This window comes from Mesoplodon densirostris, chromosome 7 (assembly GCF_025265405.1).
Source record: "Mesoplodon densirostris isolate mMesDen1 chromosome 7, mMesDen1 primary haplotype, whole genome shotgun sequence".
Classification (NCBI taxonomy): Eukaryota; Metazoa; Chordata; class Mammalia; order Artiodactyla; family Ziphiidae; genus Mesoplodon; species Mesoplodon densirostris.
In genome coordinates, this window is record NC_082667.1 from 26181119 (window position 1) to 26208370 (window position 27252).

The window sequence follows — 27252 nt, forward strand, 5'->3', positions numbered from 1 at the left end:
CCTGCCCGAGCTGCTGGGCACGCCGCCAGCCCTCAGGTGTCAACAGGGAATCGCCCTCGCTCTCCCTGGGCATTTAGTGGGAACCGGCAGTGGCAACTCTCTCGCTGGGAATTGTCCTTGGCTAAAGAGAGCTGCCTCTCCCAAGGACACCTAGGGACTGGCCAGTGCTAGAGGATAAGAGCCCAGACGCTTCTCGAAAACCCGGGACAGCTCTTCAGGGCCATGTGAGCTACAGAGCTCCCCGTGGGGTGAGCTGAGGGCTTGGAGTTCCTGTACCATAGCCCGACCTTTAACTCTGTCCAATCCTGCTTCCTTCCCTTCCCCTACAGGTGTGCACACCAAGAGCATGCTGGGGACGCTGGCCTGCAGTAAGTGGCTGCCCTAGTCAAGAGGCTAAGAGCTCTCAGAGCCCAGAAGAGGCAGAGTGAGTGGGCGGGTACCAAGAGCAGGAACAGGCAGCGTCTAGAGCACAGGGAACCAGAGAGAACAGGCAGGCAGATGGCACTTGAGTGCTCACTAAGGAAGGGAAGCTGTTTGTCTCCTGCCCAGTGGAATCCTGTCGGCACGGGAGGGGAAGTTCAGCAGGGGAGGCCTGGCACCAAGTGGGGTCACTAGGAGGTCCTGAAGCCTGGCCCTCCACCCCCAAAATCTGCAAACAAGAATCTACTTCCTGCTCTCCACCTGCCAAGAGGCCTCCATCTTTGTGGGATGAACAAGCATCTTTGTGGGCAGCCACCAGCCCGCTGAGGTCTGGACTACACCAAAGGGCTCACTTCACCACCAAACACCTCCGCCTCTGCCTCAGCCTCAACCAGGGAGCCTGATCTCCCATCATCAGATATTTCCCTGGGATTAAAGGCCCCTGTTAAAATGTACTAGAAGTTAACTTGAGAGAACATATCAAGCCAGGCTTATTAGCAGCTTAAACTACCTGGCAGAGGCAGGAGAAAGAAATGAAAGGCTGAGATGGGAGACCTCTATAAGGCAGTTCTAGGTGGGATGCTTAGGAGGCGATGGTGTTGGGGTCAGGGCCAACCCAGGGCACCTAGTTCAGAGGGCAACGGCGGGTTGCTTCTGGTAAAGGACAAAACCCCCAAATCCAACCATCTGCTTCCCAATGAAAGCAAAAGTTGGTTGTACCCTTAACTGGGCACATCACGCAGTGCCAGGGCATCCTTGTGCTTTGCCTTGGTCTCTAACTATCATGTCAGAGCCATAAGACACTGGGGGAGGGAGGGGAGAGGTGAGCAGGAGAGACTCCCATTAATAATAGGATTTACAAGTTTACTGAGAAGGCCCCAGACGTGCTGTATGCTATCTCAGGCAGTCAGGGGCCTTCCAGATCATATTTCATTTCCCTGAAAATGGAAGCCGTCAAAACAACTGTTCCAATCCCTTGGCCTCCTTCCAGTAACCACTGTTCACCTGGAACAAAGGAAACTGGCTTCATTGTCAGCCGAGAGACGCCAGCAAGATAAACAGCCCGTCACACACAATACACTGCGCCCAGCCTGCAGCCTGGGTGGGTACTGAGCTCTGAGCGGTGTTTCCATCTTCCTCTTTGCTATGCTTTCCTCCACTAGCTGCCCCAAATGCTTCCCAAATATTGCTCTGCCTGGTAATTCTCTATCTTGCTTTTACCCCGTGCCACAGTAGGAATGTTGGACTAGGCCTTGGCAACCTCTTTTTTGCACACTTTCCTATAGCTCGAAGGCTAACAGTTAACATGCACTGGGGGCCCTCCAGGAGGAACTGGCTGTGATTGAGACTTAGGTTCTGTCAATTAAATGCACGAGTGTGTGGTTTGGACCAAGGGAATGGGGCAGGGCCCATCTTTCTGCTGGTCAGCAGTTCCAGGGCAGCCCACTTCCCTCACCTTATTGCTTGGGGCACAAGCAGTGGCCCCTCTGCAGGGCCAGCCCTGTGGTTTTGTTCTCAGTCTTTCCTGCAACACTCTTCCAGCCCTCTGATAATTTTGGGAGCACCTAATTCCTTACAGTCCCTTTTTGTCTGTTTAAAATGGCTCGGGGCTTCCCTGGTGGCGCAGTGGTTGAGAGTCCGCCTGCCGATGCAGGGGACACGGGTTCGTGCCCCTATCCCGGAAGATCCCACATGCCGCGGAGCGGCTGGGCCCGCGAGCCATGGCCGCGGAGCCTGTGTGTCCGGAGCCTGTGCTCCGCAACGGGAGAGGCCACAGCAGTGAGAGGCCCGCGTACAGCAAAAAAAAAAAAAAAAAAAAATGGCTCGATGTGAGTCCGCCTGCCGATGCAGGGGACACAGGTTCGTGCCCTGGTCTGGGAAGATCCCACATGCCGCGGAGCGGCTGGGCCTGTGAGCCATGGCCGCTGAGCCTGCGTGTCCGGAGCCTGTGCTCCGCAATGGGAGAGGCCACAACAGTGAGAGGCCCGTGTACAGCTAAAAAAAAAAAAAAAAAAAGCCTCGATGTTTTCTGTTTTCTGCAGCTGAACCTTGCCTGATGTAGCGGCCCTTTTTGTAGGTTTACAAACTCTTCAGTTGTAAAATCATCTGGTTTCCGCTAACATATCAAAACATTTCCCCCAAGGTTGTAACAGTGCTGGTGATGGCTACATCACAGCCTTTGACAGCACCTCTACTGAGACGCATCAATGGATCAATCATCCTTCTTAACATTTTCACTCACTGCCCACATGTTTGTTAAGGTCTGAGCACTGCCAGGGTGTGGAATTCCGGACAAGGTGCTGGAGACAAACTAAGGGAAACGCTTGTAAAGCTCTCTACTTCTGGGAGGTCGGCACTCATTTTCAACATTATGATTCAAACCATTGTTTCAGAGACGCTCTCGTGGCCAAGGCACATAGCTGACCCTATTCCTGTCATAGGTTTTTGAAGTCTAAATGCAAATCAAGGTTAAGGAAGTGCGTTTTTATTTCTGGGGAATGATTTGATTATTACTTGCTTTTTGGAAGCAAAGACTGATTCATCATCCACATACAGGGGTTAACAATTTGGCTGATGTAGGAAAAAACAGTTGGGTCTTTATTCTGCCTGAGAAGTCACATTTAGGGCATTTTCTTTTCCTTTCCCCACTGCTTCATTATTTTCTATATGACTTTCATTTGGAAAATAACATTTAAAAAATAATTTGAAATAGTTATTTTTGTTTTGAAATATTAGGCTGACATTATCTTTTCTACCCACTTTCTGCACTTGGAGGAATTAATTTCAAAGTTACTTTAAAGATATGATGTGTCCTTGTTAGGACGGATCAATTTTGGACATCCTTCTAAAATCATGCCTTCTTCTAAAAGGGGTGCCTGCTCCTGAAAATTACTATCCAAGTGAGCCCTAGTAAATGCCAGGAGTGTGTGGCATTCCTTATCTGTTAGGGTGGCAAAGTGGTTGAGAATACTTGCTGCAAAACACAGGGATTCCCAAACCCCTTGGAGCTAAGAGTCTCTCTTCCATAGGCCCTCACTTTTCCTGTTCAGTGGAAAAATTCTGAAACAATCCAGGCTGCCATCAGTCCTGGGACTAAGATTTGCCCATGAAGAGTGTGTTTGTTGGCTTATTTGTTTATTTATTCATTTGTTTTTACATGCAGGTGTTTCCTTTGGGACTCTAAAGCAGGCAACCTTTGAAAAATTCACACTTAAATCAACCTCCTGGTGCTTCTGTTTCTACCATGTCAAGGAGCTGGTCCCGACAAACCTCTCGGATAGCCTCATCTATCAGAGGGAAGACAGCCGAAGCAAGATGAACTACAATCCTGCAGCCTGTGGAACAAAAACCACATTCACAGAAAGATAGACAAGATGAAAATGCAGAGGTCTATGTACCGGATGAAGGAACAAGATAAAACCCCAGAAAAAACAACTAAATGAAGTGGAGACAGGCAACCTTCCAGAAGAAGAATTCAGAATAATGATAGTGAAGATGATCCAGGACCTCAGAAAAGGAATGGAGGCAAAGATCAAGAAGATGCAAGAAATGTTTATCAAAGACCTAGAAGAATTAAAGAACAAACAACTAGAAGAATTAAAGAACAAATAAACAGAGATGAACAATACAATAACAAATGAAAAATACACTAGAAGGAATCAATAGCAGAATAACTGACACAGAAGAACGGATAAGTGACCTGGAAGACAGAATGGTGGAATTCACTGCCACGGAACAGAATAAAGAAAAAAGAATGAAAGGAAATGAAGACAGCCTAAGAGACCTCTGGGACAACATTAAATGCAACAACATTTGCATTATAGGGGTCCCAGAAGGAGAAGAGAGAGAGAAAGGACCTGAGAAAATATTTGAGGAGATTATAGTCGAAAACTTCCCTAACATGGGAAAGGAAGTCCAGTCCACCCAAGTCCAGGAAGTGCAGAGAGTCCCAGGCAGGATAAACCCAAGGAGAAAGACGCCAAGACACATAGTAATCAAATTGACAAAAATTAAAAACAAAGAAAAATTATTGAAAGCAACAAAGGAAAAACGGCAAATAATATACAAGGGAACTCCCATAAGGTTAACAGCTGATTTCTCAGCAGAAACTCTACAAGCCAGAAGGGAGTGGCATGGTATATTTAAAGTGATGAAAGGGAAGACGTACAACCAAGATTACTCTAGCTGGCAAGGATCTCATTCAGATTCGACAGAGAAATCAAAAGCTTTACAGACAAGCAAAGGTAAGAGAATTCAGCACCACCAAACCAGCTCTACAACAAATGCTAAAGGAACTTCTCTAAGTGGGAAACACAAGAGAAGAAAAGAACCTACAAAAACAAACCCATAACAATTAAGAAAATGGTAATAGGAACATACATATCGATAATTACCTTAAATGTGAATGGATTAAATGTTCCAACCAAAAGACACAGGCTCACTGAATGGATACAAAAACAAGACACATATATATGCTGTCTACAAGAGACCCACTTCAGACCTAGGGACACATACAGACTGAAAGTGAGGGGATGGAAAAAGATATTCCATGCAAATGGAAATCAAAAGAAAGCTGGAGTAGCAATACTCATATCAGATAAAATAGACTTTAAAATAAAGAATGTTACAAGAGACAAGGACGGACACTACATAATGATCAAGGGATCAATCCAAGAAGAAGATATAACAATTATAAATAAATATGCACACAACATAGGAGCATCTCAATACATAAGGCAACTGCTAACAGTATAAAAGAGGAAATCGACAGTAACACAATAATAGTGGGGGACGTTAACACCTCACTTACACCAAGACAGATCATCCAAACGAAAATTAATAAGGAAACACAAGCTTTAAATGACACAACAGACCAGATAGATTTAATTGATATTTATAGGACATTATATCCCAAAACAGCAGATTACACTTTCTTCTCAAGTGCACACGGAACCTTCTATAGGATAGATCATATCTTGGTTCACAAATTAAGCCTCAGAAAATTTAAGAAAATTGAAATCATATCAAGCATCTTTTCTGACCACGACGCTATGAGATTAGAAATCAATTACAGGGAAAAAAAATGTAAAAACACAAACACATGGAGGCTAAACAATATGTTACCAAATAACTAAGAGATCACTAAAGAAATCAAAGAGGAAATAAAAAATACCTAGAGAAAAATTACAATGAAAACACGACAATCCAAAACCTATGGGATGCAGCAAAAGCAGTTCTGAGAAGGAAGTTTAGAGCAATACAAGCCTACCTCAAGAAACAAGAAAAATCTCAAATAAGCAATCTAAGCTTACACTTAAAGGAACTAGAGAAAGAAGAACAAACAAAACCCAAAGTTAGTAGAAGGAAAGAAATCATAAGATCAGAGGAGAAATAAATGAAATAGTAACAAAGAAAACAATAGCAAAGATCAATAAAACTAAAAGGTGGTTCTGTGAGAAGATAAACAAAACTGATAAATCATTAGCCAGACTCATCAAGAAAAGGAGGGAGAAGACTCAAATCAATAAAATTAGAAATGAAAAAGGAGAAGTTACAACAGACACCGCAGAAATACAAAGCATCCTAAGAGACTACTACAAGCAACTCTATGGCAATAAAATGGACAACCTGGAAGAAATGGACAAATTCTTAGAAAGGTATAACCTTCCAAGACTGAACCAGGAAGAAATAGGAAATATGAACAGCCCAATCACAAGTAATGAAACTGAAACTGTGATTCAAAATCTTCCAACAAGGGCTTCCCTGGTGGCGAGGTGGTTGAGAGTCTGCCTGCCGATGCAGGGGACACGGGATCCGGGAAGATCCCATATGCCGTGGAGCAGCTCGGCCTGTGAGCCATGGCCGCTGAGCCTGTGTGTCCGGAGCCTGTGCTCCGCAACGGGAGAGGCCACAACAGTGAGAGGCCCGCGTACTGCAAAAAAAAAAAAAAAAAAATCTTCCAACAAACAAAAGTCCAGGACCAGATGGCTTCACAGGTGAATTCTATCAAACATTTAGAGAAGAGCTAACACCCATCCTTCTCAAACTATTCCAAAAAATTGTGGAGGAAGGAACACTCCCAAACTCATTCTATAAGGCCACCATCACCCTGATACCAAAACCAGACAAAGATACTACAAAAAAAGAAAATTACAGACCAATATCACTGCTGAATATAGATGCAAAAATCCTCAACAAAGTACTAGCAAACCATCCAATAACACATTAAAAGGATCATACACCATGATCAACTGTGGTTTATCCCAGGGATGCAACGATTCTTCAATATATGCAAATCAATCAATGTGATACACCACATTAACAAATTGAAGAATAAAAACCATATCATCATCTCAATAGATGCAGAAAAAGCTTTTGACAAAATTCAACACCCATTTATGATAAAAACTCTCCAGAAAGTGGGCATAGAGGGAACCTACCTCAACATAATAAAGGCCATATACGAAAAACCCACAGCAAACATCATTCTCAATGGTGAAAAACTGAAAGCATTTCCTCTAAGATCAGGAACAAGACAAAGATGTCCACTCTTGCCACTATTATTCAACATGGTTTTGGAAGTCCTAGACACAGCAATCAGAGAAGAAAAAGAAATAAAAGGAATCCAAATTGGAAAAGAAGAAGTAAAACTGTCATTGTTTGCAGATGACATGATACTATAAAAAGAGAATCCTAAAGATGCTACCAGGAAACTACTAGAGCTAATCAATGAATTTGGTAAAGTTGCAGGGCACAAAATTAATGCACAGAAATCTCTTGCATTCCTATACTCTAATGATGAAAAATCTGAAAGAGAAATTAAGGAAACACTCCCATTTACCACTGCAACAAAAAGAATAAAATACCTAAGAATAAACCTACCTAGGGAGACAAAAGACCTGTATGCAGAAAACTATAAGACACTGATGAAAGAAATTAAAGATGATACAAACAGATGGGGAGATATACCATGTTCTTGGATTGGAAGCATCAATATTGTGAGAATGACTATACTGCCAAAGCAATCTACAGATTCAATGCAATCCCTAACAAATTACCAATGACATTTTTTACAGAACTAGAACAAAAACATCTTAAAATTTGTATGGAGACACAGAAGACCCTGAATAGCCAAAGCAGTCTTGAGGGGAAAAAACGGAGCTGGAGGAATCAGACTCCCTGACTTCAGACTATACTACAAAGCTATAGTAATCAAGACAATATGGTACTGGCACAAAAACAGAAATATAGATCAATGGAACAAGATAGAAAGCCCAGAGATAAACCCATGCACCTATGGTCAACTAATCTATGACAAAGGAGGCAAGGATATACAATGGAGAAAAGACAGTCTCTTCAATAAGTGGTGCTGGGAAAACTGGACAGCTACATGTAAAAGAATGAAATTAGAACACTCCCTAACACCATACACAAAAATAAACTCAAAATGGATTAGAGACCTAAATGTAAGACTAGACACTATAAAACTCTTAGAGGAAAACATAGGAAGAGCACTCTTTGACATAAACCATAGCAAGATCTTTTTTGACCCACCTCCTACAGTAATGGAAATAAAAACAAAAATAAACAAATGGGACCTAATGAAACTTAAAAGCTTTTGGACAACAAAGGAAACTACAAACAAGATGAAAAGATAAACCTCAGAATGGGAGAAAACATTTGCAAATGAATCAATGGACAAAGAATTAACCTACAAATATATAAACAGCTCACGCAGTTCAATATTAAAGAAACAAACAACCCAATCCAAAAATGGGCAGAAGACCTACATAGACATTTCTCCAAAGAAGACATACAGACGGCCAAGAGGCACATGAAAAGCTGCTCAACATCACTAATTATTAGAGAAATGCAAATCAAAACTACAATGAGGTATCACCTCACACCAGTTAGAATGGGCATCATCAGAAAATCTACAAACAACAAATGCTGGAGAAGGTGTGGAGAAAAGGGAACCCTCTTGCACTGTTGGTGGGAATGTAAATTGATACAGCCACTATGGAGAACAGTATGGAGGTTCCTTAAAAAACTAAAAGTAGAATTACCAGGTGACCCAGCAATCCCACTACTGGGCATATACCCAGAGAAAACCATAATTCAAAAAGACACACAGGGCTTCCCTGGTGGCGCAGTTGTTGAGAGTCCACCTGCCGATGCAGGGGACGCGGGTTCATGCCCCGGCCCGGGAAGATCCCACATGCCGCGGAGCGGCTGGGCCCGTGAGCCATGGCTGCTGAGCCTGTGCGTCCGGAGCCTGTGCTCCGCAATGGGAGAGGCCACAACAGTGAGAGGCCCGCGTACCACACACACAAAAAAAGACACATGTACCCCAATGTTCATTGCAGCACTATTTACAATAGCCAGGTCACGGAAGCAACCTAAATGCCCATCGACAGATGAATGGATAAAGAAGATGTGGTACATATATACAATGGAATATTACTCAGCCATAAAAAGGAATGAAATTGGGTCATTTGTAGAGACGTGGATGGACCTAGAGACTGTCATACAGAGTGAAGTAAGTCAGAAAGAGAAAAACAAATATCGTATATTAACACATATATGTGGAACCTAGAAAAATAGTACAGATGAACCGGTTTGTAGGGCAGAAATAGAGACATAGATGTAGAAAAGAAACGTATGGACACCAAAGGGGGAAAGTGGCAGGGGGTGGTGGTGGTGGTGTGATGAATTGGGAGATTGGGATTGACATATATACACTAATATGTATAAAATGGATAACTAATAACAACCTGCTGTATAAAAAATAAATAAAATAAAATTCAAAAATTCAAAAGGAAAAAAAAAAAGGATCTGGTCCCTCTGGTGTTTCCTAATTTGGCAGATATGACTTGGAAATGTTGGCCTGGCTTCAAGATCCCCAGACCCAGTAGGAAGCATGACGTGTTTCCAACTGAATGACCTGTTCACTGTTGAGCTAATGGATTCTTTTGCCAGGAGTGATTCAGGACTTTTGGAAAATCAAGATTCAGAAAACGAATGCATGCGTTGTTTAAAACTAAGACTCTTATCTTTCTGCTTTATCTGCTGGTCCATTTTTTGCTTGTGTGGGTTATCCATGCAAGAATTTTGTGAGACCTGACATCTTATAGAGATCAGAAATACAGGGCATATATTATGTTATGAGAAGACAGCTGTACGGTGTTGTGAGGGCACATGCAGGTCGTATTGTGGTGGTTAAGGGGACGGGCTCTGGAGTCGGGTAAACTTATTATGTAACTGCTTGGAGCCTTGGTTTCCCATCTGTACAACGGACATAATGAGAGCACCTACCTGACTGGTGACTGCAAATTCAATGAGATTATACATGCAAAAAGACTAGAATAGGGCCTGGTCTAGTGTGTGCAGTCAGGAAATGATAGCAAATACTTCTCATGGGATTAAAAGGCTCAGGAGGAGATACAAGAAAGAATTTCATTCTCAGCATCAACAGTCTAAATTCCTAAAATTGTTCCCTAGATGATCATCTTCTCTTAAGGAAACTTATATTTGCTTGTGTTTTTGTGATCACACACACTTTTCAAAGAATTGTATATTTTAAAATATCTACTGAAATGAAGTGTGCTTCCCCTAAAGTAATCTGTAATTGGAATATTTATACATGTTTGTGAGAGGTGAGCAACCTCCTTTAAAAAATCGACCCTCTCCTTCTACTGTTCTACACAACATTCCAAGAGTATTAGGTGAGTACTGCAAGTCCTGGCAAAGTGGTAAAAAAATACCCTGCAGTGTTCTCTTTTCAAGACTAATAGGGAAACCTCTGGCCTGTTTCCTCAAACTGTAAAAATGTCTGTGTCTAGGACCTCATGAGAAATCTATTAATACAAATCCTGAAATAAATTAAGAATCCTATCATACCTCAGCAGAATAGTCCTGAGCAGAAGAAGAAATTCCCCAAACTACAAGCATCCAAGAAGAATACTCACTGTTAGTAGGGAGAGATTAATTGGAAATTTCAAACGCCCTATTTTTAACCACAGGCTGATTATCAAATTGATGATCAAGTTTAGTATAAGAAGTATTTGTATGGGGAGAAAATTTAACATTGAATAATTTAATCTGGAGGAGAAAAAAAGATTTGCCCAAAGCATCTGGAATTTTACAAAACTAAACCATCAAACGGTTTTCTATAGAAAAGGAAAGAGAAATAAAAGATAAGGGTATCATCACCAACACAAATATCAAGTTTAAATGTAAGGAAGGTAATTAGAATTCAAATTAGGTATAATATCTCTGTTTCTAATTGGACCATTAAAAACTCCCACTTTAAGTTTTTGTGGCAAACAATGACCAGTCCTGAGGGTGGAGAAATCTTATTGCCTTCAAATTAGCACCGGATGTTTAAGAAATCAAGTGTCATTTTCAAATTACAACCTCACAATTGTAACAAAACGTTATCTGGATATATTTGAATCATAACTCTTGTTACAGAAAAATTTTTATTTGTCATTAGAGAAACATTTTAGGAGAAAGGGAAAGAAACATTTCCATAGAACGTAAGAGGATATTCAAGGCCATTTGAAACCTTGAGGCAGAAGGAAGCATTATTGAACATCTCAGCATAGTATTGTTCATGTGAGCTCATGAGAGCAACTACATGTGACGGGATGTAAACAATGTGAGAGGAGGCACCAAATTGTAAGTCATCACCTGGGGGCGTCTGATGGGATTAGAAGCATTTTTACAGCTTGGAGCATCCCTGCACATAAGCAGGTGCTTCATCATATGCAATCACCAGATCGCTCTGTTGGAAATCTCATTGTTTCCATGGCATATTGAGGAGTTATGAAATCAGGAACAAATCCAACTTCTCAACAGTGCTATGGATTAAAAGAAGCCTACGTTCAAATGAATTCTAACCCACAGCCATAGTTCCTACTGAGTTTGTAAGGACAAAGGGGAAAAAATTAAGGACGTTTAGAACTGTTGTTGAGTTTAAGGTCAATAATGTACTATTCATATAATGGTTGAATTTAGACATTGAGCTCCTTTGAGCAATAATTTGTTACTCTGACACATTCCAATTAGTCTCACTTTGCAAAATAGGTATTAAGGAATAATAAAACAGAAACCATTTTAGTGCATTTTAAAATTCCACTAATATGCAGTAAACTGAAACATTATAGGATGCTCTCTCCCCTCTGCATTCAGGACAAAGCAAAGCTGTATTCAGCTCGGCCCACCAGAGACTTACATCGTATCCGCTGTTACGGATTCCACGCCGAGGTCGCTCCCGAGTCACCAGAAGGTCCATCTCCGTTTCGCCCGGACTCGGGCTGTTCAGAGATTGCCGACTCCGGTAGACAGAGTTCTTCATCTGTTGCCTGAAGAAAATTCAACAACTGTTATGATGCAGCAAATGCCCTGACAGATGGAATTCTCCACTGATCCAAACTACAGGCAACCAATGAAGGGTTTGGATTTGCTTCACGAATCTCAGAATTGATGGTATTTGTTCCCTGGCCATCAGGGGCTGTAGAAAGAGTAGAATAAAGAATTTTCTTCCAGATGCTATAACCATTTGGCTGAATTGTAAATGCTCTTTTGTATGGAAACTAGGTAACTATAATCAATTGCAACAATGCAACCTCATCTAAAATTCTGATGATGGCAAGGCCAGGGGCTCTCCCTTGACCCTCTAGGACAGCTAATGCTGGAAGAACAAACTTGCTTTTGTTAGCTTTGTTGACTTAGCAGCCTCCTACTCCTTTTCATCTTTCTGATTTCACATGCAGGGTTCCATGATGCGTTAACAAACGCTGTGGCTAATGAGCTTCTCAAACACAAGTGTTGATAGATTTTCTTTTCTACCTTTACCACAGTGGATTCCCTTCTGGGCTAAGGAGCTATAAACCAAAAGGCAATTTGGGGCCCATCCATCCATCCATTCATCATTCAGTATTTACTGAGTGGCTACTATGTACCAGGCACTGTAGAAGATGATGAAGATTCACAGTGAGCAAGACAGACATGGCCCTGCTCTCCTGAGCTTACATTCTAATAAGGGAGACAGACAATTCGCATGATAAGTTCCAAGAAAAATAAGGGCTAGGAAGAAAAACGAGGTGATGTGACAGATGGCGATAGGATGGGGGATGACTTTAGATAGGATGGTCAGGGAAGGCCTCTCTGGAGAGGTGACATTTCGGCAGACACCTTAACAGAGCCAGCCACATGCCAATCTAGGCATAGAGCATTTCAGTCCCAGGGAGTAGCACGTGCAGAGGCTCCACTCAGTTCCCACTAGGAAATGCATCATCACTGTCTTCTTTCCACTTGTCATTAGAGGAATTTTTTGAGGAGGGGGAAAGAAACAGTAACATAGTGAGGGCTGTGGCTGTGCTTTTCTTCTTGCACAAGAGTCAACTCTTAGCAGCAGGGACTTTCACATGATCCTGCAGGGTTCATCCCACAAAGGTGGGATAAGATCACTGGCTATTTCCCTCTCATCCAACAGTAAGTTTCTCTCTGTAAATAACTTGCATTTCAGAGCATCTGCCTTCAGAGAACTCCCCAAACACCACCTATTTTGTGTCTCGGTTCTAAGATTCTATCCATTCGTGGGTTGAAGGTAAAGAGGTTGCATTATTTATTCCCAGTGACTATGGAAGAAACCTGGGACATATAGATACCTTTTCATGATCCCACAGAGTTTGTCACAGCATGACACTCACACACTGTTAGTCTAGAACAGACATTAGAACTCCCAAGGCAAGACACTACCCTTGCAATTAGTCTAGGGAATAAAACACACTATTAGACCGACTCCCTCACCATGAGGAACTTATACCTGTTTAGAGAGCCTCTGTGGTCTTTGCTTGCCTGGCACCCAGGACAACCCTCTTTAGGTAAGAGCACTAGGATGTTCTTTGGGGGCCAGCTTTCCTCCAGGGATAGGCATGTGACTCAGGCTGGACAGTCATAGCATCACAACCCCATGGCCATAACAGTTGGTCAGAGGGTGGGCACTTGAGTTAGTCAAATGAGACTAAGTCTGAAGGCTTTTGCTACAGCAACCAGCAAAGAGGCATTCTCTTGGCACTGAGGTTTCTAAGAAGATAGGATATAAGCCTAGACTTGTTGGTAACCAGTTTGCCACTATGAGGTAAAAGGCTGCCTGTAAACCAGCCAGCAAAGAGTGAAGCAACAGCAAGGTAAACATGGAAGACATTCTATGACCTCTTGGATCTAGCTGAAGCTAGATCTCCTGAAGCTTTGGCCTGTTCAATGGTAAATTCCCCTTTTATTTAACCAGTTTGTGTTGGTTTTCCATCATTTACATCCAAAAGAATCCTGACTCATACAGGAGCTTACCACCTAGTGTTATCAAATGTGCCCTACAGTTATCTGCAATTAGAGGCTTCCTTTAGGAAAGAAGCACAACCTTGTGAAACAGAATCTGTTCTGAGTGATTCACACGTTAAGGCAGATCCCAAAGAATTCTTACCCTTGACCTAATTACAAATCATTTTTTGAAGAAGCAGACTTCACAACTGTCCTGAGATTGCCAATTACTAATAAAGGTGATGGAGGAGTAAATACTAGGATTAGCAATTGACATTTAAGTAGTTTGTTTTGGAAGTATTAGAAATACAATAGTGAGATTGTGTAAGCCCTTTCAAGAACCATGAACGGGGGGGGGTGAGCCCTTAGACACTGGCACACACTCCAGTCTCCTTTTCTGTCAAAGACAATGTTCTTTTATATACAGCTTAAAGACTGCTGTTTGACATGGATCTCAATTGACCAGATCACCAATGTGTGCCTGATGTGCAAGCAACTACTTCGAGATAAATTAGGCTTTCAGGTAGAGAAATTACTTATTTTCATCAAATAGAGTTCCATTAGGTATATTCATTTCCTATTGGTATTTTTGCTATATTCTTTAAAAGTTAACAAATTTTGACACTTGCAAACTTGAGACGTAAGTTTTTTAACCTTTGAAAATACTGCTGGGAGGGTAATGATAAATATTATTTGGATTTTTTTGGAGCCTGGGATTAACCACTATAGTTTAAGAATGTAGTTTCCCAACTGTGTTCTACAGAACCCTAGGGTTCCATAAAGATGGACTAGAGCCATTGAGAAGGAGGAGGTCGCCCTGCTTCTATCAGAGAAACTCTTGTCTTTACAGGTTATTGCCTTAGGTTGGGTTCCGCCAGAAGCAAGCTCTGTGATGATCTGAGTAGAAGTAGAAGTGGTTTATTTGGGAGAGGGTTCCAGGAAGCACAAGTTGGGAAGTGGGAAAATGAGAGAGGGAAGGAGAGGAGGCCAATAAAGGATATGATCCAGAGCAGATCAGTGTTTTGGGCATCTGGGGCTCAAACTCACTAGAGAAGTGTGGGAGACAGATGTTTTAAAATGTAGGTTTTGGGCTTCCCTGGTGGCGCAGTGGTTGAGAGTCCGCCTGCCGAGGCAGGGGACACAGGTTCGTGCCTCAGTCCGGGAAGATCCCACATGCCGCGGAGCAGCTGGGCCCGTGAGCCATGGCCGCTGAGCCTGCGCGTCCGGAGCCTGTGCTCCGCAACGGGAGAGGCCACAACAGTGAGAGGGCCGTGTACCGCAAAAAAATAATAATAATAAAAATAATAATAATAAAATAAAATGTAGGTTTCATTATTATTCAGGTATGGTAAAACCAACAGATCAGGAGATGACTGCCATTGAAAAGATAGCTCGTATACTCACAGATCTCAAGAGGAAAGGGCATGCCACACTATGGAGGGCCACATGGAAAGCACAAAGGTCAGTCACAAGGCAGTGGGAGTGTGGGGAAAATGTGGGCAAGAGCCTTTATTGTGGCTTTCATGGGAAAGAACTGGCAAGGCAGGGTAAGTAGGCTTAGGACTGGCTCACTTGAAAGGTTCTGGCAGACTCTGGGACATGGGAGCTGTCCCTGTTTGTCTGGTACCTGGCCAGGGTGATTCGGGCAGGGAGACTGGGGGCTCAGATTGCAAAAGCCCTGTGTGCAAGAGGCAGCTGGAGTCTGGGCTCTAGCTTGTTTGGTTTGTGTCTGACAAGTGCACTTGCACGTGAGACTTACTATCCCTAAGAAAAGGCTAGCCAGCCCTGGGAGGGGCAGTTTCTCCAGGGGCAAGGTCCCAGATGTCAAATCATCAAACACAGAAACCAGACAACGTGGTTATTACAACAGTGTATAGTTCTTCTGCCAGGGGTCTTTATCCATCAGTTCCCATCTGTCAGTGACTACAGCTGCTCCTGAGCACATTAACTACCTGACACTTCTGGTCGGGGGCTCACGTCAGAGTCACAGATGAAGGATGCTGCTGGCCTATAGGGGGGCTGAGGGGACACGTAGGGGGCCTCCGACAGCACCTGCCTCAGTTATATTACACACTCTGTGTCTCTGGGTAAGAGTTTATAACATAAAAAGGGGGGTGTGCTCTGACTTAAAAAAAAAAAAAGCTCTGAAAACTCTTTTTTTTTTTTTTTTTTTTTTGCGGTACGCGGGCCTCTCACTGCTGTGGCCTCTCCCGTTGCGGAGCACAGGCTCCGGACGCGCAGGCTCAGCGGCCATGGCTCACGGGCCCAGCCGCTCCGTGGCACGTGGGATCTTCCTGGACCAGGGCACGAACCCGTGTCCCCTGCATCGGCAGGTGGACTCTCAACCACTGCGCCAGCAGGGAAGCCCTGTGAAAACTCTTTTAAAGGGTATCAGGATGAGTCATCATTTGGAATCTAAACTTTGTCTTTGATTTATTTAGGTCTCAGGGTAAGATCTGGTTACTGATGCTACCTCTGGCCAAGAGAATGAGTCCCTTACTTGTGCCTCGCAGGGGCTAGGTCACTGAGAGCAGAACCTCTAACAAGCTGAACTGTGAACAGTAATTAACAGGCAAGTCTAAGCTGTGATAACAGGTGACACACACAGCAGGTAGCAGCGGACAGTGCCTGGAGTCAACAGTGGGGTGTGACAAAAGCACCCGAGGGGCTTCCCTGGTGGCACAGTGGTTAAGAACCCGCCTGCCAATGCAGGGGACACGTGTTTGAGCCCTGGTCCAGGAAGATCCTACATGCTGCGGAGCAACTAAGCCCGTGCGCCACAACTACGGAGGCTGCGTTCTAGAGCCCATGAGCCACAACTACTGAGCCCGTGTGCCACAACTACTGAAGCCCGTGCGCCTAGAGCCCGTGCTCCACAACGAGAAGCCACCGCAATGAGAAGCCTGTGCATCGCAACGAAGAGAGTAGCCCCTGCTCACTGCAACTAGAGGAAGCCCGTGCGCAGCAACGAAGACCCAACGCAGCCAAAAATAAATTAAATTAATTTTTAAAAAAAACTTAAAAAAAAAGACTAGCACCCGAGAGCCTCTGTTTCTCTCCTTTTCTCTATTAATCTTTCTCTTCTCGTCCCAGTCTCTTGCTGACCCCATCTCCTTTCCTACCTCCCACCTCAACCTGATTTGTGTTTATCTCTATTTTTCCCTTAACTTTTAAAAAATTAAATAAATTTCAAAAAATTAAATAAAAAAATTAAATAAATTTTTAAAAGTTTAATTAAATCATTTCTTCAACAGACATTTCCTAAAAATTACCTATATAATCCCAGCATCAGCAGGCCATCAAAGGGCCTTAAGAATCTGGCCTGACCTTTTGTTAGGCAGTGGAGACACACCTTTCCAGAAAAAAGTTTTGTTCATTCTCCTTATAAAATACCTTAACGGAAATTTTCATTTCTCAAATAATTTCCAAACTCAGTTCCTCTTACTTGTACAGGACTTTTGATTCATTTTCCAAGTATCAGCAGGAAACCCAGCAAAAAAACTCCCCACACTAGTCTATAAAAGACCCCTGAAGTAAAAAGCCCCAAAGTATAAAGTGAAAGCTAAAGAAGCCCCAGCCTCCCAATAAAATCTACGTATGTTCTTCTCTTTTTTTCCTACAGTTATCAACTTGGTGGCACATACGTTGTGATCCCATCACAGTGTGATTTTAGATCAACAACTTGTTATCCCCACCAAGCCTAATGAGAAGCCTGGTAAATGAAGCACTGGCTTAGAATTCTCCCCTTTCATTATTAAAAATAAATTATGGTGATTCCATTCATAAAATGTAGCAGCTTGATTTTATGGCTTCCATCTAAGCCACATAGTCATTTTGGCTTTGAATAAATACGCACTCAGGCCAGGAACCATCCTATCCTCCCCGGGGACCTCTGAAGAGGGTATGTCTGCCAAGGCTACAGGATGGGTTGGAGCACTGGCAGCTCAAAGTCAAGGGGCCACTGCCAAGGAGTATTTGAAAGAGATGTTCTCAAATCATGAAAATGCTTTTGGGGAAGTACCTCAGAGGGAAGGCAAAGAAGAGAGGTGGGCCTATCTAGCTTTGCTGACCTCTACCCCTTTTCCCAGTAGGTGAGGCCACTCCCTGCTGAATTAGCCGCAAAGCTTGGAGAGATGCCAAATTCCACCCACCAGGCCCACCCGTCTCTTGCTAGGCCAGGCCCACCTTTTCGACTGTCACAGCAGCTCACATTTCAAACACCCATTGCACTTGTGAGCAATGAACTTCTGGGGTGGTGATCTTTCTCTCCCATCAGACCTTAAGCTCCACAAAAGCAATGATTGGGCTGTCCTGTCCACCATAACATTCTGAATGAATTGAATGAACGAACATGTGACCATGACAGTATCCAGGATCATGCATGGTGCCCAATACAGAGCAGGTGACAATAAATGGCAAGTGAATGAACAAGTCTATGAATGAAAGAGGAACTCAGCATGGAGACTGGAGTAGCGGTGCAGTAAATACTTACTGAAGCTGAATGAAAAGGCGAGGCATGGGTTCTGTTTTTCTTATGCAAGAGCCATTAAAATAATTGACGAATACACTGTCCCTTGATCTGGAAGTTGCATAACCAGGTGGGTGATAATTATATCTGAACCCAGCTCTGAAACAGCTACAGGTATGAAAACATCATTAAGCTAAAGGACAATTATGGTTGTTTGCACAAGTATTTTTTTTGAATGGCTTCAATTTTATTCTCTTCCAGACTCACTGTGGAACTCCTGTTCGTACAGACCAGTGTGGCCCAGACCAGCAGCCTGCAAAGATGATAGTCCTAAGGTAACACACAGATCCAGAGACCCAGACTGTATTGCCCGAGGCACACCCTGCCCTCATCCCACTAATGGTACAGCGACCTTCAGAGAATCCCTTAGGGACTGCACCTGTTTTTAGCCTCAGTGAAGGGGGCACACACTTCTGGGTCTGGATCCAAAACGTGCTCGATTTCCTTTGGGGCTTTTTCATACATCTTTTTTCTTTCCATCTGAGCCTTGCTCGCCTCCACCGGAGGGAAGTCGTAGTAGCCCTTCCTCTTGGCTTTGAGGCGCAGCTTGTTCCGATAGTGCTCGATGTCTGACTTCTGCTTCAGGGCTTTGTTCACCTGGGGAGAGAGAGAGTCTCAGGCCCAGGCCTGACCAGGCACAGCCCATAGACAAGGAGCTTCATCAGACAGTCACAACTCCTGGAAAAGCCATCCTGGGCTTCACCTCTGGTCCTTTGAGCCAGCCAGACCCACCTGTGTCCCATGCCAAGACCAGCCCTCAAGAGTGGACCACAAACAGTGTGGAGCCTGGCACTTGCCTAAGTCACCTGAGACCTTCCCTCAGGGCCTCCTTGCCCATCTATTCGAGTCTACTCAGGTCTAGGCCTGACTCTGCACTTTCAGCTTTGTGGTGTGGGCCTCAGTCCCGCCTAAACCCTTTTGGTTCCCCTGTGTGGAAGACTCGGACTTGGCAACCCAGCTAGACTTGGGGTTCTGACTCTAGCTCCAGCCCTGAGCAGCCCAGGGGCCTCCCCTGGCTGTCTGGCTGGTGTCCAGCTGGATAAGACAGCCAGTTCCTGAAAGAGTAGAGTTGAGATGAATGGGGTGGGAAAGGGGAGCAGACACCCTGCTCCCAAGGTCTCCCCACTCTATCGACCTGCACTTGAGAGCTTATTTTTGTCAACCTATAGCTTTCTTGAAAGAAGCCTGGCATGGTTGCTATTGCCAACCAGTTCCAGCTTACCTGTCAAAGATACAAGCAGATGACTGTGCTAAATAAGTAACAAATGACGAGGATGTTATTCCCACAAACAGAGCTGAATGGTGAAATCTGCCTGACACTTACTGAACAATATGGAGAACCATTAGTGCTGCTGGTAATCGGACTTGACTACATCTGTATAATCATGTATAATGTAGAGAGCATTTTCACAGCTGTAATTTCAAGGGACAATCATGGAAAGTCTGGTAAGTGTGGGGATGACTTCCACCTCACAGATGAGGAAACTGAAGCCCAAAAACGGCTAACTTAGTAAAGTGCAGAGTTGGGATCCCTAGCCAACTAAGTAAGAGCTCCCCTTATAGCGAGGTACAATCACTGGAGTGACTTATTGGGTGTGAAGTGAAGTCTTCTTAACCTTCATGACAACCCATAGGCAGGTTATTTCATTCCCCCTTTTACAGATGAGATTAAGGAACTTTCTCATGGTCCCCACAGATAATCAGTGGTGGGGTCAGGGTTTGACCTTGGAGAGCCCATGTCAGAGCTCTGAGTCTGCACAGTTAGCTACCATGTACACTGCCTCTCAGGATGAGAAGGTCCAAAGTCTAAGCCCCTGGACTGGTAGATTCCACCCCAAGAATGGCTGAGGGCTGAGGTTGGTGTGGGCTTGCCAGAGTTGGGTCTTTCCATTGGGAAGATGTGCAAGGCAACGGTCATCGGGCAGTGCATTGGCGCTGGATACAGAGCTGGCAAAAAATCCAGAGGCCCAGACTCTACCTCAGACCTACTGAATCCGAATCTTCAAGAGTGGGGCCTGGGCATCTGTAGTTTGAAAAAAGTCCCAGAGCTGACTCTGGTCCAGCACCTGGCTGAGAAAACTCTGGCACTGAGCATTGGTTTTCAAATTATATTCCATGGATTTGTGTCACTTTGGAAGGTCGGCTGAGAATCTTATGAGAATTAGGAGTCTTGCCCTCCAAAAGCCAATAGCTTCAGCAAGTCCAGGGACCTGGGGTTAAGAACTGTTGCCCCAGAGCTCCAGGAGAGTCCTCAGGAGCCAGGAAAGTATGGAGGCAGCAAGAAGACAGCTAATGGGCTTCCCTGGTGGCGAAGTGGTTGAGAGTCTTCCTGCCGATGCAGGGGACATGGGTTCGTGCCCCGGTCCGGGAAGATACCACATGCCGCAGAGCGGCTGGGCCCGTGAGCCATGGCCGCTGAGCCTGCGTGTCCGGAGCCTGTGCTCCGCAACGGGAGAGACCACAACAGTGAGAGGCCCGCGTACCGCAAAAAAAAAAAAAAAAGAAGACAGCTAAGCTGTTGGGTCTGGTCCCCAACCAACAGAGCAGCCCTCCATGCTCCCGTCTGTGTTCTATATCAGACTGCTACAAAACAGCATGTTTGAAGAAAGGATTAGGGGGTTCAAGAAGGCATAAGGTCCAATGGTCCTGGGGTCAGAAACTTGAGGCCTGACCCCCAAGTCAGGCTGAGCTGAGCTCTGGGAGGAGAGGGAGACAGGCTGTGGCCTTGAGATACGTGAGATATGCAGAGGTGCCGAGGCCAGGGAGGAGAGGAGGAGCTCCCGGAGGCCCCCAGGACGTGGCACAGGAGCTTCCTCACTGTTGCAGCCAATGCCAATGGGGGACAGAGGGAGGGAGGGCTATGGCTGTCTTACCCCCTTTGTGTCCCTCCTGGACTTGAAAGTCCCCTAGGTAGCAAGGACCGCAGCCTGGGATGCTGGGCTTCTGGCCAGTCGGGCCCATGAATCCCTGACTCACTGCCCACACTGCTGACGATACTTTAGATTACTCTCTCTTTCTTCTTAAGGCTCTTCTATTTGGATAATTAACTTAAAATCTGCTAGAACATCAAGACTCCAAAAACTAAGGCCGGCAGTACTCCCTTCTGCTGAGGGAACTGCTCCCCTCTTTCCCCCAGTTCCCCCCACTGTCACAGGTAAGCATAGGAGCAGGGTCCCCACTTGAGCCAAACTTACTTGCAAGCAACACAGGGGAAGAATCTCCTTTTAAAGTCAATCTCTGTCTCTCACTCATTCCCAACTCTTCATGAAATATTCACCAGAGTTCACTGGGTTAATATGCAAACACACACCTGGGAGGATAATACTGTTGCTTTCAGTCATTTACATTTTAATGATGGAGCAGCATAAAGCTGTGGCTAAGGGTATAGGTTCTGGGAACCAGATCAACTGCCTGGTTTAAATCCCAGCTCTGTCGTTCCCTAGCTACATGACCCTGGGCACATTACTTAACTTCTCTGTGCCTCAGATTCGTTAGGTGAAGAGGGAGATAATACTACTGCCCTCGCAGGGCTGTTGTGAGGATTTGCATTAGTTCACATGCATGGCATGCTTGCAACATGACCATCACTGAGAATGACTTTAAAATGTTATTATCGCTGGGCTTCCCTGGTGGCGCAGTGGTTGAGAGTCTGCCTGCCAATGCAGGGGACACGGGTTCGAGCCCTGGTCTGGAAGAATCCCACATGCTGCGGAGCAACTAGGCCCGTGAGCCACAACTGCGCATCTGGAGCTTGTGCTCTGCAACAAGAGAGGCCACGACAGTGAGAGGCCCGCGCACCGCGATGAAGAGTGGCCCCCGCTCGCTGCAACTAGAGAAAGCCCTCGCACAGAAATGAAGACCCAACACAGCCAAATAAATAAATAAATAAATAAATAAAATTTAAAATGTTATTACCGCTAATGTGGGTTGTTTGGGGTTCCTTTACATCTAAGAGTAAGGGAGAGGGAGCTTGACAGAGAGAAGGGGAAGGGGAATGAGTAGCTTTGGGAGCACAGAGCACTAAGGTGAGCAGACGTGGGTGGTGTGGGGCAGTGAGGGGGCTTTGGGCTGAGCGGCATGGGTGCAGCACTGTGGGAGTGGGTGTGCTGGGGCAGGGGCAGGACGAACAAAGGAAGGCCGACAGGCCACAGGCTGCACCGAAGTCTTAGGATGTCCCTGTTCCTTCCTCTTGCCCATGAGAGTTACTCTGGTTGCATCCTTTCTGGCTCCTGTTTCAGGAGGGAAAGAGGAAGGGGTGAGCCAGTTGCGAGAAGCAGCCTGTAACAACGCAAACCAACACCTGGGGGCTTTGAGCATTAGACATAGCACTAGCTGTGTCTGGCCAACAAGTTGTGGTGAGAGTGTGGTGTTTTAGGAAAGCCCATTCGAGGATCCGCGCAGCCAGCTCTGGAGTCATGAGCCTGAGTAACTATAGCCCATCCTCTAAGATAAACTCCTAAATGCCCAGGATGTGGTTCAATGTGCATGCAGAGGGTCCAGTCCTGACACTCCACACTGCTAGGTTATCCCAGCCATGAATTCATCCACTGGTAAGATACGTATCAACCAACGTACAAAGCCCAAGGTTCACTAACACGAGGCTGCATCTTAGGTGCTTTATTTTTACAGCATTTGAAGAAACAGACTGAGAGACATACTTTTTCTAACTCTTGCAAAGATCTCCCCAACCTGGGCCCTGATGATATCTTTAGGTTGGTGGCATCTCACAAATCTTTCATTGTTCCCTCATTCTGCCTGCCACTGAGAAAACCAGTAAAGAGGAGAAGGTAGCATGACATCCTCTGAGCCAGGAATCCATTTCTGGAATCTCTCCTGAAACAACATTCCAAGAGAAGTTCAAAGTCAGAGATGAAAGTTAACATCACCAGTAATCAGACATATCAGTATCAAGTACTTCCTGATGCAATGCCCATGAAAGGCCACAACATTCCCATAGCTATGCCAAAAGTTCATAACCTCAATCCAGTCGTAAGAAAACACCAGACAAATCCAAACTGAGGGACATTCTACATGGTAACTGGCTTCAGAAGAGTAATGGTCATGAAAGACAAAATGGTCACAAAGAAGGACAGAGAAACTGTCCCAAACTGGAGGAGACTCAGAAGACAACTAAATGCCTTGTGGGATCCTGGACTGGAGTCCAGAACAGGAAAAGGACAGGAGCGGGAAAATCGGTGAAATTCAAATGAGATCTGCACATTAGTCAATCGTATTGTACCAATGTTATGTTCTTGGGTTGGATCATTATTCTATGGTTACATAACATGTTAACAGTAGGGGTAGCAGGTAAAGAACTAGCTGGGTAAAGGAATTCTCTGTCCTATTACAGCAACTCTTTTGTAAATCTAAAATTATTTTCAAAATAAAAACTTTTTAAAAGTCATGCATGAGAACTAAAACCAAAAATACCTGGTTTGATCAATGGGAGAGTAGTTTCCCAATCAATGGTGCACCTACTCAATCAAGTCATTCACAATGATCGTCAGAAAGACAACAGCAACACAGCAAATGCTTAAGATACAAGATATAAAGTTGTCTGTCTATGATGAGGTTCTAAAATATACATGAGTTTGATCAAAAGCTTGAAGGTGGAAAAAATGAAAACAGAGGATATATTAGGGTAGTGAAGTTACAGTGATCTTTCTTACTTTCTGAACTTTGCTGTTATTATGTTTTCTTTAAAATAATATTTCAAAGAGTTACCTATAATTCATAAAAGGAAAATTTATGGTTTTGAGGCTGTACTTTCTTCACTTATACAAGCTGCCCGTAAGAGGAGAAAGAGGAAAATTATAAGACAATCTGCCTCAAATGCCACAAGGCAGTAAATTACAGAGAACAGTTCAGTTCAGGGCTCCTTTTCAATCCACATGTCAGCAAGGTCTATTCCTTCGGCTACCAAAGTGTAACATGCATCCATTTCTGGACAGGGAAAATGCTCATCTGTGCTCCTGTGAAAGGGTGATGGGCCTGGCAGAAAAAGCGAGTGGTAAGTTAGATTTAGCCGAGATCTGGAATCTGTCCCCATGACATTCACATGGCTAAGCTGGGATGAAAAGATCAAGGCATGGCAGCCATCACCTGGGCCCATACTGGGCAGAGGGTCTTAATGAAGAGCAGTTACCAGTGCGTTAGTGATAACCTCAGAGGCCTCTAATCACTGGGCTTGCATGTCCAGTGGCAGAACTGTGTACAAGGAAAGATTCACTGGCTGTGATTGGCTTTAAGAAGATATACAGGTTCCCAAATTATAGGGCCAAAGGGCATAAAGTACATGATCAGTGAATCCTTGCTCGTTAGCTGACTAATGATGATGATGACAGTAATAATAATGTACTTGTATGCTAGGCACTTTTCTAAGTGCTTTACATGTATGAACTCATTTGATCCTCACAACAGTCCCATTGTACAGATGGAGATACTGAGGCACAGATAAATTAACCTGCCTAAGGTCACAAAGATAGTAAGTAGAAGAGCTAGGATTCACATTCTTGCAGCATGGCTGGAGAGTCCATACTCTTTCAAGCACAATGCTTTTTATCACTAATGGGCCACAGGAAGTCAAAGAGAGGGAAGGAGCACTGGACAGGGAGCCAGGGGGCCTGAACATCATGCTGTCACAATAACCTGCAGTGCAACTTTGAGCAAGCCACCTGAGCCCTCTGGCTTCAGTTTCTTTGTCTAAAAAAAATGGGGTTGGAATAGAAGTGCTCTATAAGTCCACAACCAGTTAAGTTCTTTTTATTTTTATTTATTTATTTTTGGCCATGACGCGTGTCCTGTGGGATCTTAGTTCCCCGACCAGGGATCAAACCTGGGCCACGCCAGTGAAAGCACTGAGTCTTAACCACTGGACCACCAGGGAATTCCCAGTTAAGTTCTTTTTAAAAGTTGATGAACCTCAACTCATCACACCTCTGGGCAGTTCGGTCTTTCTGTCCAGAAAACCAGAGGAGCTTCCTGAATCAGGTCTGTAACAGGCTTTTATACGTGGCCTGGATGGGGGATGCAGACAAGCGGCTAAAGTGCGCTTACAATACCCAGCTGTATGGGGCTGTCGCATTTTCCTCCAGGTGTGATGGTAAAGAGACTTTAAAGCTTAGGCAGTCTCCCTCCTGATGCAGGTAACCATAGCTGGGTATAAACTAATGAAGTGAAAAGCCAACCTGACAGCTTAACAACAGAGAAAAATATATGAAAGTACGTGTGTGCGTGCACACATGTGTAACATATTCACATGCAGGTTCCATATGCATGGCCTTAAAGTATCATAAACATCTTCAGCCCAGTGACCATTCTGCTGCAGGAGATGGAGAAATGGCAGATAATTTTTACCCAATTTACTCTCTTGCTCTCCCCTAAACTGCCTCTATCAATCTATCTATCTATCTCCATCCATCCATCCATCCATCCATCCATCCACCCACCCATCCATCCATCTATCTGTTTATCTTTGGTGGAATCATTATTCTCGTGTACATTAATAATTTTTTTCAGACTTAGGAAAATTGATTAATATCATGATATCCATCGATATCCTCCTGGAAGCAGGCAAAGGGTTGTTTCAAGCTTGCTCAAAGGAGTAAAAGTCATTTCAAAGCCTAGATAGTGGGCCACATACCGGTCTGGATCTCCTCTGGTCCCCTATCAATTCAAGTGCCTCTCACCACCACTGCAACAGACGTGCCATCTTGACCAGTTAAGTATCAAGAAAGACAGCAGGCTGTGTGGGTGAGGTGCTGGGGAAGCAGAATTTATGTTTCTCTTCACAATTACAGTTTTTAAAAAGTCCCCTTTGGGCTTTCTAATGAAGGTAGAAAATGCTCTGAAAACATCACTCAGCAAACTGGTTTGGGGTGACTTGTGTCCTGATTAGTTCTGCTGAGGCCTGCGCATGCAGAGGTAAAAATGACCCCCAGAGCCCCGTACACCTGGATGCAATCTGCACCCAGGACCACCACCCCCCCCAGGTGCTACTCCTTAGTCCGCATCCACGGAGGCCTGGCGGCACCCGCTCGCTCCTGCTCTGGTCCTCAGGTGCTTACCTCACCGTTGAGTACGACTGGCTCCTGGCTCCTGTCCGAGGTGGGGTGCACCACGGGGAGGGCTGTGGGTTTTATTCCGATGAGCTGCACAGACCCAGAAGACGTGTCAAAGGGATCAGCGGCCGCCTTGCCAGAGTTGTCAAAGAGGACTGCTCCTTCCTCTTCGTCACTCGCCGGCACTAAAGCACAACATAAGCACATTGATTTTCTGGTGTGCGGAAGCTACACCATCGTGGGGGAGTATATGAGAGGCTCACAGCCGAAGGACATTGACTTTACTCAAAATGACCTCAGGAATGACAGTGTCTGGTTCTGTGCCAATGGCTCACTCCTGCTCATGGCTTTCTTTCTTTCTTTTTTTTTTTTTTTAATTTAAGATCTACACTCTTCACCCCTCCACTGGTTTGAATTCAAAAAGTAAAAACCATTCCTTCAAAACTGTGACAGAACACACTTGAAAAAAAAAAAAAAGTAAATTTGTTCTCTATGTTTGAGTCGGAGATGGGAAAAGTGCCATTTGGCCAAACCTGGCAACTATTCTTAAAATATGAGGATCAAGAGAATAACAGCATTCAGTTTAGTCTCTGCCACCAAAGCTACCCATTTTGGCATAATGTGAAGGTCACGAGCCTTCCCTGGTCAACCAGCCACAGTAATTGCTCCTGAAACTTTTTCTTTCTTTCTAAAGACTGCTTCTTCAATGACTGGGGTTTGGTTTCTTTCATGTGTCTTAAACAAAAGAAAGGTAAGGAATAACCACCAGAGAAACGAATTTAAAGCTACAGACGACTCCCCTAATTAAGTAGAGCGATTTCCACCTACACTCTGTTAAATTAATTCTCCCCTCTGACAGAGGATTCTGCTGTGATTGCTGAAAGACAGCCATCTGCTTGCACTTCCATAGCTAAGCTG

At 44.5% G+C, this 27252-nt stretch overlaps 1 protein-coding gene across 1 annotated transcript in view; it reads right to left on the reverse strand.

Moving 5' to 3' along the window:
- The window catches only part of KIAA1549L (KIAA1549 like), a 187218-nt gene that overhangs the window by 43824 nt on the left and 116142 nt on the right, over positions 1-27252 (reverse strand). The window contains exons 16-18 of the mRNA XM_060105171.1: positions 26341-26519; positions 18654-18871; positions 11657-11786 (exon numbers count right to left, since the gene is read on the reverse strand). Coding sequence (XP_059961154.1) covers positions 11657-11786; positions 18654-18871; positions 26341-26519 — 527 coding nt within the window. The remainder of the gene's footprint in view (positions 1-11656; positions 11787-18653; positions 18872-26340; positions 26520-27252) is intronic.